We start from the raw sequence: 18,749 nt of genomic DNA on the forward strand, positions 1-18,749 counted from the left end.
TTAATAAAAATTCATAATTTATTAAAGCCGGATCATCTGTGGAATCGGTTATGTTACTCATATATGGGCTCCACTAAATACAAAGTTAGCAGGCAACTTTATTTCGACATTTTCAATAAGAAGTGACCGAACAACAAAGCTGCCCACCCTCAGCAAACAGCTGCTCTTAGTCAACAATAGTTCATCGACGTGAATAAAATGTTGGTTCTATGCTATTTTATAAGCTCATCATGCTTTCTTTTTATTATTTACCAAACAGTCTTGCGAAGTAGCGTCGCTGATGGTGCGTCCAGCTTCGGAACTGGATGGACTTTGATAAGTGCTGTTGTTGCAACTACTGGTCGAAGAATCACTGCACAGACTGGCATGTTTCATTTCGCAGATGTCGATGAATTCCTCTGCCATAGCTCGATCTAATCCTAAAATAATCGTTTTTTATCTATCAATTTGCTAGCGTGTGTGCAGGGTTTTGAACCTCAACCACAACGAATGCTACTGCTAGACCAACCCACCGTACATATTGTTCCATTTTTATACTATGTTGTTTTACCTTGTCTTATCCTTATCTCGGACACTTTTTATCTAAAGATTAACTTCACCATGTCCAAAACCTCTCTTCCTCCCATTCATACAAGAGGCTGATTTAAACGTACGTCTAAACTAACCTGTGTATGTCCTTACTACGTCTTGTTCAGTCATTTGTGGTTCTCTGCTCCTGGACCTAGATCTTGATGAGTGTTTAGGAGTGGGTTCCCTGCTTCTGGATTTCGATCTGGATTTGGACTTCGCCTTGTAATGTTTGTGAACTTTCACAAGCTTAAATTAAATGAAAACGTAGATTAAAATTTTGTAAAATCCCATTTTCGTCTAGCAAGCAGTAAAAAAGTTAAATGAAATTTCGTTAGGACTTTTCTTACGATCGCTGAAAAAGCTCGATTATCAAAGTAATGATCAATGTCAGTATCGAAACCGACGTGTTTTTCGTTAAGATTATATGGCGCGTTACCCATAATTTCATGCACTACGCAAAAATAATGAAGTCCGAATGTCCATTTCGGACACTGTTGGTTGAGAACGTGAAGGTGCTTCTCAACTTCAGCATTCTGGTATTTTACCGCGTCTGTGATATTAAAGCTGTTGGTGACTCGTGCGCGAAACCTCTTTGATTATTTTACTCACGTGCGTCTCGCCCAAAAACTTTCTATCTCATGCACCGCATCGCCCACCATATAGATGCGAAACTCACCTTTTTATCGGGAGGTGGAATAATTGGCGATGGTACCGGTCCTAGAGGTGCAGGTATTAGCGGATAACCCATTACTTGTTGTGGAACCATTGGACCTGGGATGGCGTATAGAGGCATCGACATCACGTTTGATAACTGCAAAATAAAAAAATTCTCTATGTGGGACATTGGCACGATAGGCATTAACCCCAATAGAATTTTGCATTCAAAAGACGCGTGACGAAGGAAAATCCCAAATCGCCCAACTTTCCCCAACTTGATCGACCTCGTATCTTTTACGGTTATAGAGATCCCTGTGGCTGAGTCCCAGAAACTGACACTCTGCCTTTATTATCCATAAGCATTTTGCGAGAAAAACCTTCAAAGTCACTTAATGCTTCGCCTACAGGCACACTTTTTCCTTCTTTACCAATTCAGCTGGCATGACGAGCTTGCATTTATCATAGCCGCACCTACCACAATGGTATTTTGTTCTTATTAGGTGCCGAACCTTGCGAGAATTCTAATGGTATGGCACAAGAAGAACTCTTACTATGTATTTTGAAGGTTGCTGTTCCTACGTTCGAAGAATCTATGAATAAATCTTTGTACAAGGTGAATCTTAAGTAGGGGTTTACTTTTTGATTTGACATAGACCTCAAAAGAGCCAAGAAAATCTTCACAATGCACTTTTCGGAAGTCTCAAAATGCCAGCCAACCGAAAAATGAGTACATAAAGAACATAAAGAAAAGTACGAGACTTTTTAAATAATCGATTTTCTCGCAAGTGGGCAGGCCGCAATGGACCAATAAGACGGCCCGCTGGACCACCAGACTTAAATCCATGTAATTTTTATCTGTGGGGTTATATGAAAATTTTCACGTTTGTGAATGAACGACTGAATATTGACACGGCGGCAGAGTTGCGCGAACGGATGGAAAATGTACATACAGAGTGTGTACACGTCGTGGATGTATGTACAGAGTCGTGGGTAAGGCGAGTGACGATTCATGTAAACGAAACCAACGGCGGCAATTTCGAAGTGAACAACGCCGGAAGGTCTTGTGTTAAAGGTTTTTCTTAGTTTCTTGATGTCGTGTCACAAAGAGGATTATTTGCTTCTGCAGTTAATTAAATCCAAAATTAATTTTTTTTTGCATTTAAAAGGTTCGCGATGATTTTTCTCATTTTAATTCTGATTCCCCTATAGTCTCTCAGGAATCAGCTTGAATATTCACTTTCAATTGAACTGCAGCGGTACAAGGCGTGCGCTGATTTATTGAAAGATTATGCTAAATGTCGAAAGGAATTTTTAAAGGTAGACACGTGGTGAAAGTAAAATACTGGAGGAGCGTTTCATTGAAATACGTGCCCATACATGCTCCTCTCAACGTGACAGAACACTTATCATGCCTCCGACTAGTACCCGGTGCGGGGTTCACCTGAGGGTTCTTTCACTTCCAATTCACATGCACGGACACATTCGGTTTATGGGATCAGTTATTGCGTTTTGATTGCGACAACTCATGCCCGCACGTGTACCAGAACTGCAATAAATTTCGCTACCGACGAGAGAACCCCCTGAATATTTCCCTATGGACATTTCGACATACCTGCATATCTACATGGAAAATTATTACAAAATATGCGATATGAATTGGATAAATTACAACTTTGTTTGGTGCAACTTATTTTCACTTTTATACGTGCCAGTAATCTATAACGGCTGATATAACGCAATATTCGTGTGCATTTATCAATCTAGGATCGACACAGAAGGTTTCGTACTGTGCTTTAAGATTATTAGATCGTGAAAAATGGACATAGGCATAAATAACAACGCAAATATCCTTTTTTAGCAATAAATATTGCTTTTAGATACCCTTTTTCGGCTTGCTACTTCGACACCGGACGGAACGTGAGATTATTCATAAATCGGATAAATATTTCTCACGTCTAAAACAGGTAAATCGGGCGTTACTGTGCCGATGCGTACAGCTTGCCAACGCCAAATTCGTTCAGGTTAGTTCAGGTTAGAATTCCCAGTTATCAGCCGCGGGGCGGGAAGAAGGGCGCCCTGAAGTGATACCGAAACGTAGTTCCCGGGCAGAAGAGGGGAGGTGGTTTCAGTGGGTACGCAGCCGACGTCACGGTCGGGTTAATTATATATAATAAATCCAGGACTGGTGTCTTTCGAAGATTTCCACCTCCTCGCAGAAAGAAAAGGTTAGCTCAGGTTAGTTCAATGCGTCTTTTTTAATTTCGACGAATCGGGGAGTTTGCGCATTTGTAGCGTCCCCGTAACGTGTTGTCCTGTTGCGGCCCTTCGGCGACTCGTGAATCAATCCACGCATTCGCACAAACTCGAGGCGGGAACTGACTTGGGCTCTAATCAACCGCCTCGGCGGCCAAGGGCGCCCCCTGAAACTCGCGAGCGCGAAACCTGAAGCAATCTACTAGCGTTTGACCGACGATGGGACAATAGCGAAAATAATCGAATAATTAAATTTTTAATGATGTTACGAGCGGATGAACATAACTCCAACGTTCCTCGTAGAAGAAATGCATAAAACATAAATTTTTACAGCTGATAAATGAAAGTCAAATTCGAAATATGTGTGTCATTAGAAGAAATGCTTTTTCGACCAAACTCGAACCTCTGCTCGGTTGTTGACTTTTGCTAAATATTTATTAACTTTTACTTACGCTCTAGGCATTTTTACGAGCCAGGAGAAACTGTAATGACTAAGTATACCGACTACTTACATGAATGTATTCGCATGTTTTAAGGGTCACTCAATCACCCAGACAGAATGCGTTATGGTTTTTAACAGCGGTTTATCGAATGAACTAGTTCGACACGTTCAAAAGTAAAAGTCGTGGCCACTCGTACGACAAGCAAGTGCCCATGCATAAACCGCTTTTGACTATGCCTTAATGGTTTATCAGCGTTTCATTCGACCTATGGCGCTCGCTAGTTTACAGAAAGTTCTTGCGGAGCAATCACGTGGTTAACAAATATTTAGGGCCTGGAAAGGTGAGAACGACAATTCTCTTTTCTGGTCACAACAGTGCAATCACTGCCAAACCTCAAAATCACTTCTTCGACCGCAATCACTAGGTAACTGGCAGCAATCAAAAAGTGCCCGGGGAGGTAAACTACCAAAACGTTATATGAATCAGTTAGGAAAAAATGTTTTTTTTCAATGTTTACGCAAGTCTTCGAAACGATTTTTTTTTTTAAACAAACAGAGAATCGTTGAGGGTAATGCGGAACACAGATTCAAAACTACGAAAAAACGCTGAGATGGACGAGAGGGCCGTATTCATCTTGAATAATTGCATGAACAAACTGAAGGATTTAGCTTCATGGAATGATGCCGCACGTTGGACTTGCAGCGTTCATCAATAACGACGGTGAATCACCTCGTCATTTTCACTGCTCAGTGAAGTTTTTAAATCACTTCGATCAATCATCATCTTTGGACATAGGCGCAACTAACAAACAAAAAAAACACTAAGGATTCCTTGTAAGTACTGGTCGGAGAAAGTTACTCAGTCGTACCTTCATATTTATCTCTTTCTGCGAATCGCAATCTGTTCTTCCTCAGTCGTTCAGTGTGATGAGTATGGAGAAACCAGGTACTCTCCATTTATTCAGTTTATGCAATTAACGATGAGCATAGAACCTAATTACCGTGAAGAAGATGATATGCAATTATCAATTTGAGGCAGCGGTGTTAAGGTTAGCTTTAATCTGATAATGTGGAGGGATTATTTGTGAAGAAATTATGCAGACTTCGTGTATTAATACTTTTTATGGTGAAGAAGAACCTAGGAATTCACCATTTTCACCGTTGCCCGGCAATAATCATTTGCATGCTCATAAACATTCTATTTATATAGTTAAGCACCTGTTCTTTTTTTTATTATCCTTGAAGCCATTTCATAGATCTTATGTAGCATGCATTTTTCTCATCGGACATGGACGTTCGGTATTTGCAAATAGCGTTAAAACGGCCTGTAGCAGAAAATACTGGCAAGTGCTACGTATGCTAACCACAACCTGGACGCATTACGTAATACGTACTATTACGCACAGCTAGCGATTGATTCGCGTTCCCATTACGACTACCCGAATTGCATCACGATTGCGCGATGAAAACAAAACAGACGCCATCTCTGGAGAATGGCACAATCGAAATCGCAATGAGTTCCCGGTGAGCAATGCTATGGATCACGCGTATCACCCCGTTGGACGAAATTTCCGACATCGCCTGCGACTCGGTCGGAAACTTTCGCCGCATTCGTAACATCCTCCTTACCGTACTAGTAACGTAACAGTGACTGCAGCCAGTAAATTACAAATAACGTAAGGAGGTTGCGGAAAATCGGCAGTTGCAAGTGAGCGTGTGCTTCATCAGTCGAGCTTCATTAGCTTCAAGTCGTGCGTAATATTACGTAATTACGTTCAGGTGGAATACGTTGATAAATCAGCATAATCATTAGCATAGATTAGCGTAACCACGCTACGATGCATGCGTTATTGTCCAAAATCTGTGCCATTCTTCAAATAACAGAACAATAAGTTTGTAATCGAACAGCCCATAGTAACTTTTCTCTCGCTCGTAATGTGCTCCTTACCATTCTCACAACGTAATGTATTATTCTGCCACTGGGAAGATTTTAACGAGCTTCACGTAACATGACGATCGTCTTTGAGAGACGAACACCTCGAACGCAATGATTTTCACGAGTCATAACTTACCTTACTTCCCCTTCCCAAGCTGGAGGGTGGTCCAGCTACTACGTAGATTTGAGGGGCTGCAGCAGAAACCCCATGTTTCTCCATCAGCCAGGAGCTCACAAGTGCGTGGCTTCTGTGCATATTAAGATTATCCTATAAGGGAGCAGAAAATACGTGTATTGAGCTCAAGTGGTCCTGAGTTTAAAATCAAATGACGGCAATACCTGGTAATAGTCTTCGTTTCGTCTGAAGCAAGGACAGAGCTCTCTAGAGCTTCTATAAGAAGCAACAGCTGCAGTGATACATTCCAATGCGGAAACTATTATCAAGGCTACGTTGTACAAGATTCCTTTGTAGTTTTGGGTTATCTCGCCAGTAATCTTCTGGAATGTTGTCATGTTCTGCGAAAAATTAAAAACTCCTCTTGTACCATGGTTACGGAAATGGCTTCTGGAACGTGCGAAAGCTCGACCGAAAGTCCAATTCATTGCCCCCCGCTGCAAAACCCCTTCGCACATCTCTTTTAACATGGTTCAAACTTGGTACCGCACCAACAGTTTTCTACGTCTGTACATGCTAAATTCAACAGCGAAAAAGCAGCGCACCAAGCCTTCGCGCAGCACGGAGAGCTTTTATGGTACTTAAGTAAAAAATGGCGCGAATATTAGAAATTTAACGTGGTTATGAGAAAAATTTAATTTGATTGAAAAATGACGTGGACATTTCAACAAAATGGCGAAATAAATTTCTCTTTTCTTCTCGATGTGTGCGAGCAAAAATCAAAAGACAAAAAGTAAGAAAAGTTCATCCGAAGAAATCGCTCTACGGCAATTATTTTTTGCACTAAATTTAAGTGAAAAACTAATCTTGTCAATTGCAAAGAACAATATTGCAAAACTGGATTTTCAATACACATTTTTTCCACGTTAACTGACGCGCCGGTTTTTTCGCTCTTGAGTTTATAATTAACGCTCATCTCCATTACTCATTTGCGTGAGCTTACAATAATCCTTGACACACCGCAAATATTTCATAACCACCTTCGCTGAAAGGAAGATCGCCGCGGGTACTTCAATTGCTAATGTGTAATTCAGTGTGGGTACTCATTGAAATATCCTACGGTACTCTGGTCTCGCTTTCTTAGGGAACGAAATAGATAGTTAATTCGCTGCGTTTGTTTGCATCGGGGATAAGGATAACAGGTTTTGATCGATAAAAATTCTTCCGATTTGTTATAGGCCTCATACAGAGGATAATTTGATTCGTGACGGCTGCACGGACATTGATATTAAGTGAAATGTGCGTTTCTTAGGTGCGCAATAGTTGTTGCGATTTTAACGGCTACGCTGCCGAAAACTGGTAGATGGGGATGGCGTTAACGCACGGGGTGTCCACTAAATGGCGGCGTCCATTTTAAGGGGCGATTCCTTGTCACATTTTACGAAAAGAACTCCTAACAAACGCACCTCCAATCTTGCTTCCCTTTCAAGATGCAGGGTGTCAAAGTTTGATTTATTTTTTTCGATTTATCACAAATATTTTCGGACGGAAGGGCAATGTCCCCGTGAAAATCGGCATTCGGGGGTTTTCCCAGACGAGAAGTTCAAGTGTGACATCAGTTTTACCGCAATATGTAGGGGGCTGCTGTTATACGTTGATTAATGTCTCGACGAAATGTGTGCAAAGAAATTTGAAATCGTCGATGTCCAAGAAATCAGCAACTCCGAGAGCGTTCGACCAAGTACGCCTTTTCTGTTCAGAATTGATGGTGGGGACCAGACGTAGCTTATTAGAAGCCAAAATACAGGGTCCTAAAACTGTTAGGGCAAATTCAACACGAGAATGTTACTGCAGATGGCGCCCCCCACTTGTTGCGGTAAAACCGGTATCATGTTCGTATTTCTCGTCTTGGAAACCCCTGAATGCTGAATTTCATCAAACTTTTCGAAAATATTTATGAAAAATCGAAAAAAAAAACTGACACCCTGCATCGCGAAAACGAACCAAGATAGAACGTACGTTTACGAGGATTTTTTTTTCACGAAATGTGACGATGAACCATCCCATGAAATTAATCCCATCGTTTAGTAGACACCCTGTGTAGTTACGGTAATTTTTGGGTCTAACGGAATGTGCTTTCCACTTTCCGCTGGCTCGACGAATGTCGGCGTTTGCTTGATATGAGCTTTAAAAATCTTTCCCAGCTCATTAGTTTTGCTGCTTCCTTTCCTCACTCATCCACTTTCCCTGTCAAATCAAATCAAATGATTGAAATATCGGGCACGTTTTAGTCAAGATATTATTTCAAAATAAGATCGATGACGTACCATCGGCAGTTAAACCAGAACCTGAAACGTATATGCCGCCGATAGTGTTGTGGTTGCGGAACTGCCGTTTATCGCAGACATGCAATACCAGGTTTTTAAATAACTTTCGTTTTTCATATGCAAGATGCAATTTGCTTAATAGGAAGCAAGCATTGGAACCATAGCGTTAATTATATGTCGTGGTTACACGGATAGTGTCAATCAATAAGTGGCGAAAGTGACCATTAATAATACAAGAAGCGCTAAATACTTGCGGTGAATATGGTGATTATTGTGTTGTATTCGTCTTCTCACGTTCAAGACTACCTCCTTTCTGAAAATCATCAAAACAATAGGAATTCGCAATATTTAGTAATCGGCAGTGTTCAGTTCTTACTGAAATATTTTTAAAATATATAAAAATGTATTTTTTTAAACAATTTTCAACATTATCAATTGATGGCGATCATTAAAAGAAACTGCCGGCTTAATAGGCGATGAAACGTCCGAGGGACATCCGGGGTCAATCCATCTATTAGTCACATGCTGTGTACGTTTACATATAACCGCCTATTACGAGCTTTTTTTAATCATCCAGACATGGATATCGAAAAACCGGTCGACCATCGTACACCCGGTATGGAGGCAATTCGTGACATCTACAGCGCAAATTTGACAGAGAAAATGCTGCATGGTGCTCGTCCTACCTCGATTTTATCCATAGACTCTCGAAAGTCCACGCTATTCACATCCCTAGCTAACCCGGTGCTGGCTATGACTACAATCAGCTGACTCACGGCGATGCTAATCAAGCTGAGTGCTAGGAATGTGGTGTGGGCCACTTTTTGGGCGGTATTCTTGAAAGGGCAGAAGTGGTTGGCTCCAGCCAAGGCACCAGAGATGCCCGTGACCATCGCAAGGAGGCCTCCCCATATTCCTCCTCCAAGCTGAAAAAGAACAGGAATGTCAATTTTAAGCTCTCCAGGAGCTCGCCAGGATATTGAGGGGTTTACGCCGGCTTTGACTATAAAAGGCTGTTTATGATGCTATTTCGCGGCGATAAACTGATTCATTATGATGCTACCGCAATAAAGCAGATGGAATTATAAATTCGATTAAAATAAACCAGGTAGCATGTGGGTTTTTATGGAAATCGCCCCTTCCCATGATGGAGCGGAAATGTCACCTGAACAGCCGTGGTGCGGGTAAGTTCGTCAGGACTTGCACGGTCCAATAGATGTCGACGATCAGAGATAGTGATAAAAACGCTTTTCTCCATTTGGGTAAGATTCTGTTGGGGTAAACAATCCGAGTGATTTCGATCACGCCCGGACTTTAGGCCTCCGATTGATCAGGTTTTGTGGGAGTTTACCGATCATTTATTGAAGCGTGACAGATCTTGCCACGTTAAGAAAGTGCCTAATTACCACCTTCTAATGCACTATAACAATAATCTCTTGCACACTCGCTGCGAGAACTAATTTGGGAAGTGGAAATTGCGTAACTGTTGATACAGTAAAAAATAAATACAATGGATGACGAGAATTAAGAATCTCTATTAGATAATGTCGGCAAATGTTTGAATGAACCTACCTACATAGGGTCAGTTAAAAGCAGTGACCTCTTTGAACGTGGATATAGTGTTTTCAATGGAGCTATAATCGGGCAATTTGCCATAATTGGGCAATTTGCCATAATTCCGCACTGGAGAAAACGTCTAGATATTAAAGATCGATAATCGTAATACCTACAATCGATATTGTGATCTCAAATACGGAGGAAATCGTACGGTCTTGGACGGAAAACGTCCCATTTTGAACCGATTGGACACTCGCTTCAAATGTCATATGGGTGTCCGCGGCACCTGTGAAACCGGCCGTTAATTGAAAAACGTGAGCATCTGTGCCCTGTACAAATTTATTCACACAAAGTGGTAAAAGTGCACCGGTCCAATCCGATGAAACGGGTACTGCAACACAAAAACTAGAACCATATATCTTCGCGAATTTATTATGGCTCGGCAAATGAGGACACTCCGTAGCAATTCAAGGAGGGTCAATTACATTAGACAGGCCTCGATAATAACAAACGTGTAAATGTCAAAAATCAAGCCTCAATGAAGGTGGTACCTGGAAAACGTGTAGATGCAGGGTGTAGCCCTAAACCTACCGCGTGGGGAGATACCACATTTCCAAAGAAGCGATTGAAACTAAATTGTTTGGTTCATATCGTTTTTGTTGGGCGCCACGCGCAATACACCCTGTACAGTATGAATTTTTGCTCATTAAAATGCTACGCACAAAGAGCTTGAGGATTAAAGAGCATGTCGAGTTTTTGCGGAAGTTCTCAAGTTCTTGTATTTTCTCATTTTTATTTTTTTAGTCAGGAATGTACAGGGCCGTATTGAAATTGTAAAAAAACTTTTAATCGGGTTCTGGGCAATTATAAATAATTATCGTAAATTATATAGGATTTTTTACATCGCCCAGCTGAACTGGGAATACATTGACAACTTTTCATATTATGTAAATGAAAATATTCCGTGTTCAATGATATTTATAATATCAGATCGTCCATTGTATTCAAATGCGTTATGGGCAAGTGGCACCTAGTAAAAATTGTAATTTATTGCTGCACCCAAATCATAAATGTGGGCAATTTTATGGGTGTCTGCCAGCTTTTCATTATAGTTTTTTGCATTTAATCAACTACCAGATTACGGGTTACCGTACCACACACTATCAAACTTTCATGCCGCAGTGCTGGGTGGATTTTCATATCTTGCGCTGCACCGTAGGTACGACGTTATTGACTTACGCCTGCAAAACCGACCATTACAGCACCTAATGCTGTAACTACGTTTCTAAGCACAACTACATACGTATATAGGAGTTGTCCATTGCGCCGAATAGTAAAATTCTAGTGTTTGCTCAAATACCAGGTACCACGAATATCAATACAGTGTGTTTGCCGAATGTACGGCACACGTTTAAAGGAATATTCCTTTTAGCTATCATAAATTAATATAAAAAAAAAATGTTTAAGCCGACTCGTACACTCTCTCACTCTTATGATACTTTGGGGTTTACAGGTTACACCCGATTAATAACGACTAATAAATTATTACCCAGTGTGTCTTGTATGCACACGAGGAAGTTCCATTCACTGATTCCAATTTACATAACATTGAATATGGTGATATAAATGCCAATAAAATTATATTTAACGATTTTGCTGTTGTAAAATAACAAATTATGAGTAGAATGGAATGAAAACGAATTAAGGTTTGGAAAGCCTAAAATGAATTGTAATTATAGAATTTCCGCTGGAAACTGCATATGTCCTGCTTAGATTTAGCGGAGCAGTTTGTGGGGTAGTAACTGTTAAGTTAAGATGTCTACTTGCGCTTTTCCTCCCGTCTATCCTGAAGAGGCGTTGAGGATGGTACCAACAAGGAGAAGTCACTCAATGACTAATGTTTGCTGCACGCAATTTCTAGTTTCAAGTTAATGTGTTTCAGTCATTTTAAACAATCTTCAAAAATAAATGTGGCCCTAGACTAGAATATATAGAATGGACTTCCAGGTACTAAAATTTGCTGTAATTGTTGTTTTAAGTTTCCATGGAAACGTTATTTCTATTATTAACCTATTGGGAACTTCCTGTCTGAGCAGATTTATAATGTTCATATCGTTAATTACGTAGGCTAACCTATCACGAAATTGTTAAATCATGCAGTTTACTGAATCTTTATGATTTTGCAGCTTTCGGAAACTAAATGGTATGGTTGCTAATGCAAAGAGAATTCATTTTCCTGTAAGTTCAAAAAAGGAAAAGATCGGAAATGTTCGTAATTTATACCTTGTAAGAACCTAATTAAATACTTATTCATAGTCTGCTAATTTTATTGTCAATTCAAGATATAAATCCTGAGTTCAGCAGCCACGCTCTAGTAATACGAGTAATAAAATTTACTCACATAATTTAAACTGGCCTTGTACGCGATCACATAGCATCCAAACACCACCATCAGGAACCCAAACACGAATTGCAAAAGCCCCAGTCCCATAAGAATCCTATTGGGAGTCAGTATTATCCTATGTTTCATAGACGCGATAGACCCATTTGCAGATTCTTGAGGAGACTTGCAGATCAGATGACCAGTGGACATTTTGGTAGATAACGTATTGTTTTTGGTTTCGTTATGAATTTCGGCCTTGGATGCTTCTTTTTCCTTCATACAGATCTCCAAAGGAGGAAGGTCCTTCTCGCCAGTTTCGGACGGGGGTGGGGGAATGTTTGACATGTTCTTGTTCATGGGTTTTTCTATGTATTTGTCCGTGTTGCTTCCACGGCGTAAGGGCCACTGTCCTGCAATATAAAGTTCAGCTTTTTTAGATATACAGAGTGTAACCATGGAGATATTTCAGGGAGCGATAGCACTCTGCAAAATATTAAAAAAATTCTAATAGACCAAAGGTCTAAAACGCACTATTTTCGATATACCGTGTGGCAAAGTATTACATTTGTTCTCTTTTCCGTTTTTCTCACATGTGGTTTGAGTTAAATTTTTGAGGTTTCGTATACCTATTTTCCTTAAGGCCTTCTGCAACAAAACATCAAAATCATCGGTGGCCATACACAGGGTGTTATGTTTGCATGAGTCGTGTACTATTTTATGCTTCATATCTTTTTTCGACACGTTCTGAATGAATTCTATTGCCAAATTTAAATTTCTTCATTGATCCTCTTTCAGCGTTTAGATGTTTTGTAGTATTTTCGTATTTTTCACTCTTTTTTTAGAATTCGCAAAAATACCTATCGATGTAAATTAAGACCCCGATGGAAGTAAGACAAAAAATGTATCCGGCTTAGTTATCAATAATCTGAAGCAATTCGTAATATTTTATCAAATTTCTTAAAATCTCCATTCTCAATACTCCTCGAAAAATTGAGAGTTTGTTCGTCTACGAGGCAAAGAGTAGAGTCCCGCATCTTAGTAGGGGGATATTCCCAGGAATTGTTATAATCGTTCTTGTTTAAATTTATTTTTAATTTAAGTTAAATAGTAACATAAAAGTAGGCTAAAAGCCAAATTAAGCTGAAAGGGTTTTTTAATATTGAAATACCCGCGTTTCTTCCACAAGCTACCGCGAAGGTCAGTTCAAGGTTAATACAGATATACGGCAAACATATGGCGCCTCTAAATATTATGTCACTTCTACATTCCAGACATTCCATTGTAAAGTGTTAAGCGCGCGCTAAAGGGGATGACGTCTTTAATAAAGAGATAGCTCTGAAGGAGGTCGGTCAATGTGTCACCGCCGTAGGTTAGACAGAGTTCGCAAATTCCAGACGAATGTCCGATAAGGACGGAATGTATGTGACACACCGAGAGAGACGGGTTGATAATGTTGGGGTCCTTCTCCCAGATGTCTCTTTCGTTCGGTCCATTATAACCTCAAAATATTTGTTTTGATTTTAGTTCAGTTAGGAGATCATTAATATTAAGTTATTTGCAACTTAAATGTATGAAGTTTAATTAAAGTATTTACTTTTCACTATGCACTATGTTAGAATCAATATTCCTTAATATCATAATAAACAATGCAGGTTAGCCTCAAGAAACAAATGAAATTATTTTAAGGGGGTGGATGATCGCCCTATTGCATGCCGTGGAAGAGGTTACAAAACCCAAAAAATAGTGGTAACTGAATTTTTTGTTGCATTTTTTATTAGTGTCGTAAGCGAGGTGTTAAAAAGAAATTCTTGAAGCACAGAAAATCATCATTTAATAGAACATTACTTTCAACATGAATCTTCAGTTAAAGGTTGGTAAAAATTAACTTCAGGCAAAACTGATTAGAGAACAGTGAAAAAGCAGGTAAGAAGATTCTTGCCAAATGAGGTAACCCCAGTTTGGAGGATCGTCCTCTCGCTTTAAAATAATGTTTTCAGCTTATGCAAGAAGGCTCTGCTCAATACCATATACTTGTAAATGAGTTCTTGAATACGGATTTTTCACATCCAAGGAATTGTTGGGGTATTGAACATATGTGGGCATGACTCAGGTCAGAGTTAAGCCCTTTAGATTTTTTAATTAACTTGCAGAGTACAATCGCTTTTCAAAATATCTCCATGTTATCTCGATATGTCATTGTTATATTACTGTAATATACTACACCAAGCAAATACCACGTCCAGTTTGTATAGAAATTCTATCAGCGATTTTATTTTAATTTACAATTTCATTGCTTATCTAGGGCTCGAATAACAATAATCAATCTAAACCAATTAACCCATTTTCGAAGCAAGTTCCATAAAATATGTAATGCGGTTATAAACCGCAACATCGAGTCATTGAATGAAGAATTGGAAGTAAATAAAATGAAAATATTTCTCTAGTACATGAGTAGTGAGCATAAGTCAAATAGGAAAATGCAATTCAATGTAACTTTTACATAAAAGTAAGTGATTATAGGAACAAATAGTGTTGCCAGTTTTCTTGTTCTGGTTTTTTAAGGAAAGACTGTGTTATTGGGATTGATAACTATGTAATTGACTCAGGCATATTGTCGAATTTTTCCTTTTTTTGAAAATACTCATAAAATCAAGATCTACTAACTGTGAGTATAAATGGTTTTTTTATGGAATTGTTGCCGTTATGCGCAATTTATTCTCTAATCCACCGTGTAATTGTAGATATCCTCGAATGGAGCACGTACTTTTTTCTATTTTGGGAAAAAGTGCGTGTCTCAACACAGGGTACTAAGTTTTGTGTATTGTACGAAAGTGAGGCGACTGATGAGATGCTCATGACTTCAAATTACAATTTAAGGTTTTCCGCTCATTTAACATCTATTTATGATAGCACCTTGTAAGCTGATACGCCTGAACGTGTATGATTTTGAAAAATGTAACTTAAACCTAATGGGCATCAAATCACCATTCTGGACCGTTCTTTAGAATAAACAAGTGATTTCACAAGGTTTTTAGAAGTACTATTTTAAATGGCAAATACGTGCATATTTGTTATTGACCTAAAACATTTAGTATTTATAGTAGTGAACGTACGTTTTTATGAAAAATACACACATCTATCACTACAAGGTTTGAAAAACCAGTAATTTGCATCCTCAAGAGCCACCTTCGTGTCAATTATATGGTAGGTATTTAAGTCTAAGGGCGTGATTAAAGTGGCAGCGTTTTAAATCTTAATGAAATAATCAAGCGTTGATGATTTAAGTTATCGAAAATTTAATAACACACCACTCTCGTTCCGCTCTTGAATATTTTTCAAAAAACTTCGTATCAATGAAAACTGATCTATGAATCTTGTTGAACGTACCGATATCTAAACTGCTCATAGAGTGAAGATCGGCATCAGCAATTCCTCCGATTACAGACTGACGACAGAGTTCCTGCCCGAATTTAACTCAAGAATAAACGCACAGTGCACAATATTTAATTTAGAGTCAGTAAAATTCGAACCAAACAAGTCAAGTTCGCATAGTCGCAATTTCACTCTAATAATTAGTAAGTTTTATTAATATTTACAAAAAAAAAAAAAATTATTCAAAATCACGAACACTTTTGTTGATAAACCCGCACTCGCGCCTTGTTCACTCTCTCGCGAGACCGCGTTCGAGTTCTTTGATAAAAGAATTAAGAATAAAAGAACTTTTGCTGAATTGACTAGCCACTTGTTCTTGCAGACATTTCAAGAGGTGAAAGCTAATGGTCGATGCTGTACGATCGAGGACGGCTATTGGAACTCGTTGGAATTTTATGGGAACGGGGATTGATGGGCTGACATTCATATCAAACACGCATCTGCCGTTTAATGATTTAGTAGTTTTTTTCGTCAAGGCGAAAATTTTCAAAAGACACCCGGCCTGGCGTTCTGGCAACCGGGTAGTACGCGTAAACGCCTATCCACTAAAAATCTCGGGATGAGAGCACCCTCACCGACTACGAAACTGTTCCTGAGGGATACATCATGAGGGTCGGAGAGGATTGCGAGAAGCTACTATCCACTCTACTCGTTTCCTGCTAGTTGATTCCGTTCCCACCTCACGTTGGTATGACGGTATGAAAGCACCACGGTGCTGTGTTTTCATTTACTGCCTCTTAGGGTTATTTCGGTCCTGTTGTGTTTTTTTAGCTCTTCGCATAATCGAAAGGTATTTTGTTATGGCTTTTTCGCGCCTATTCTCGATTTGTGCCCATTCGAGTTGCGGGACAACGCCACTTTTCCTCCTTCTAATTATTTAGTCTAAGCCCTTTTGGTCTCGTATCGTGTTGTTACCAATCCTGACGCATACACCCCGTAGAAATTTTTGCTTTTTTCTTCGTCAACAAAAATTGCTCCTGCACGTTTGCGTGTTCAGCTGCAACGCTTTTCTCTATGCTGTGGCATCGACACGTGTATGGTCTTTTCTGTCGTGTTCGCCTCAAGAGCTGGTTCCTGATGACGCAATAGGTCGTTCCTTCCCAGTTTCGGCCATTCGGCATTCATCCCTCTGCCTTCCGCGTCTGCTACCTCTCCGTCTTCCGGGCGGACGGGGCAGAGGTATCACCTTTTTAACGCAACGTTTCGTGTTTCCGGAACCTTCATCAACTTAGTTTTTATAAAGTAATAAAATAAATAATGCGAATGTAAGTACGCTCGCAAACGGAAACGTATACATTTTTTTTTCCACTTTATCCATTAGAACTTGCGGAACGGCACTTGAACCTATTTTTAATGGTTACTTTAACCGCAACTGATTTATCGCTTGGTAATTACATTGTTATGAATAACCCACGCAAGTGGATAAAGTGTAAGTTCATTGGTTGGTTTACAAAAATGACTCGGTCAAATGCTTTCAGGCCAGAATAACCAGGAAAGACTACGCAAATAATTTTGCTTCGCACCTATCGGGCGACTTTTTAATGCATCACGGACACTTTGACTGGACACTGAACACTTTTTTTTTTGCTAAAGATGACAATCAATTAAGTAGTACTTAAAATACTAATTAATAATTCTTTTATAGTGCAAGAAAAGTACTTAAGAGACGGGATATATTCAAGATAATTAACATCAAAGCTGCCGTTCGAAAACGATATGAATTTCACTAAAGCAAATAGCAGGAACAGTGAAAACGGGACTTTCGATACCTTTCTATGTGCTTTCAATTTTTACAATAATTAATATTATCCATCGTTGTCTGTTACAGGAAAAAGTTTTCATTGAAGCCATTCTAATCGAAACCGAAAACCGTGGACAACAAGCAAAATGAATCACATTTCGATAGTGTTCTTTGCATTCTGATATCCTTTTGCAGACCTTGAGATTTTAAGATCCTGATATGTGCATTCTCAAACGTTATCTACCGATGGCACTGAACGTTAGTACTAGTTTCTCACGTTTGGAAGTCAATGCCGAGGAAGTTCCGGACCGTTTTCAGTCCACGGGGAAAATCTAAAGGTGCCGGATACGGCGACCGGATAGTGCCGGATTTGCCGAGTTGCCATTCCCGCAGCCCGCACCGATTCGGAATTGTCCCTCGGAGACGAAGCGTCAGAATTGAGGAGGCTTAGAACTGGGGTTGTTGCTTTCTTCTCGTCCGATTTATTTGTAGTGGTCATTCTTTTTCGTCCTCTCTAGGGGGTCGGGGTTACTGCACCCCCATTGCGTGGCACATCCCATTCTTTCATTGGGGTCGGGATTGTTGTCCCTCTTGCATCCCATTCCGTTGTGCGTTCCAACGTCAGGAATAGGATAGGTCGAACAGGACGGGCATTGAATGATAAAATATAGGCGAGATAGGAAACAATTATTACAGTTTTATTGCAAAATAATTCTTAAGAATACGGTAACCCACCAACAGAAAAGCGACCTACTGACATAATATTCCCTGAGAAGTGAAATCTTATAGATATAAATCGGGGGTATATCCCATGGCTAGCTGTTTAAAGCCGGAAAGGTGCCTGAACTGCTGATGTTGCACTTTAGGACCTACGCCCCCTAACAACGGTTTTAACCATGACTAAGAAATATCAACATGATATAGAAGGTTTAAATACTCTCATGAGGGAGTGTATCTACGGATGTTTTAAAATGTTTTTTTGTAATTATTCGATGTTTTACACTTTATCACACTCCTTGAAAATCTTATGTAACTTCTGACTATTCGAACAACTACAAATTCAAATATTCTGCATAGTTTATCAATGTAAGTACTTAAATGTAAGGTGTTAAACATTACCGCGGAGCTCTTCCTTAGTGGGTTCTTTAAAAAGGGGGCTATTTCGAGGAGTGGTTATTCCAAAAGGAAATCCTTATGTAACAGACAATTAAAACTAAAAAAAAATCAACTCCTCACCAACTTACAACATCTAGTCGTTCAAATGACAGCACACATAGAAAGAACGATGGTTAAAGTATTTTTCGAAACACGATTGTCACTTTACCCGCGTTTTTCT

At 39.5% G+C, this 18,749-nt stretch overlaps 2 protein-coding genes across 2 annotated transcripts in view; one reads left to right on the top strand and one right to left on the bottom strand.

The window, feature by feature from the left end:
• On the bottom strand, positions 1 to 17,220 carry LOC136338766 (uncharacterized). Its single transcript, XM_066281462.1, has 8 exons — positions 15,628 to 17,220; positions 12,259 to 12,650; positions 8,987 to 9,226; positions 6,198 to 6,374; positions 5,995 to 6,126; positions 1,247 to 1,381; positions 666 to 816; positions 1 to 419 (listed from the first exon to the last, which is right to left on the bottom strand). The coding sequence occupies exons 1-8, from the start codon at positions 15,644 to 15,646 to the stop codon at positions 229 to 231; spliced, it is 1,437 nt and encodes a 478-aa protein (XP_066137559.1). The 5' UTR covers positions 15,647 to 17,220; the 3' UTR covers positions 1 to 228.
• Positions 13,580 to 18,749, top strand: part of Cluap1 (clusterin associated protein 1) — a 14,454-nt gene continuing 9,284 nt past the window's right edge. Inside the window, exon 1 of the mRNA XM_066281465.1 lies at positions 13,580 to 14,110. The gene's annotated coding sequence lies outside the window, so the exon portion shown is untranslated. The remainder of the gene's footprint in view (positions 14,111 to 18,749) is intronic.

Source organism: Euwallacea fornicatus, chromosome 4, assembly GCF_040115645.1.
Source record: "Euwallacea fornicatus isolate EFF26 chromosome 4, ASM4011564v1, whole genome shotgun sequence".
NCBI classification, from domain to species: Eukaryota; Metazoa; Arthropoda; class Insecta; order Coleoptera; family Curculionidae; genus Euwallacea; species Euwallacea fornicatus.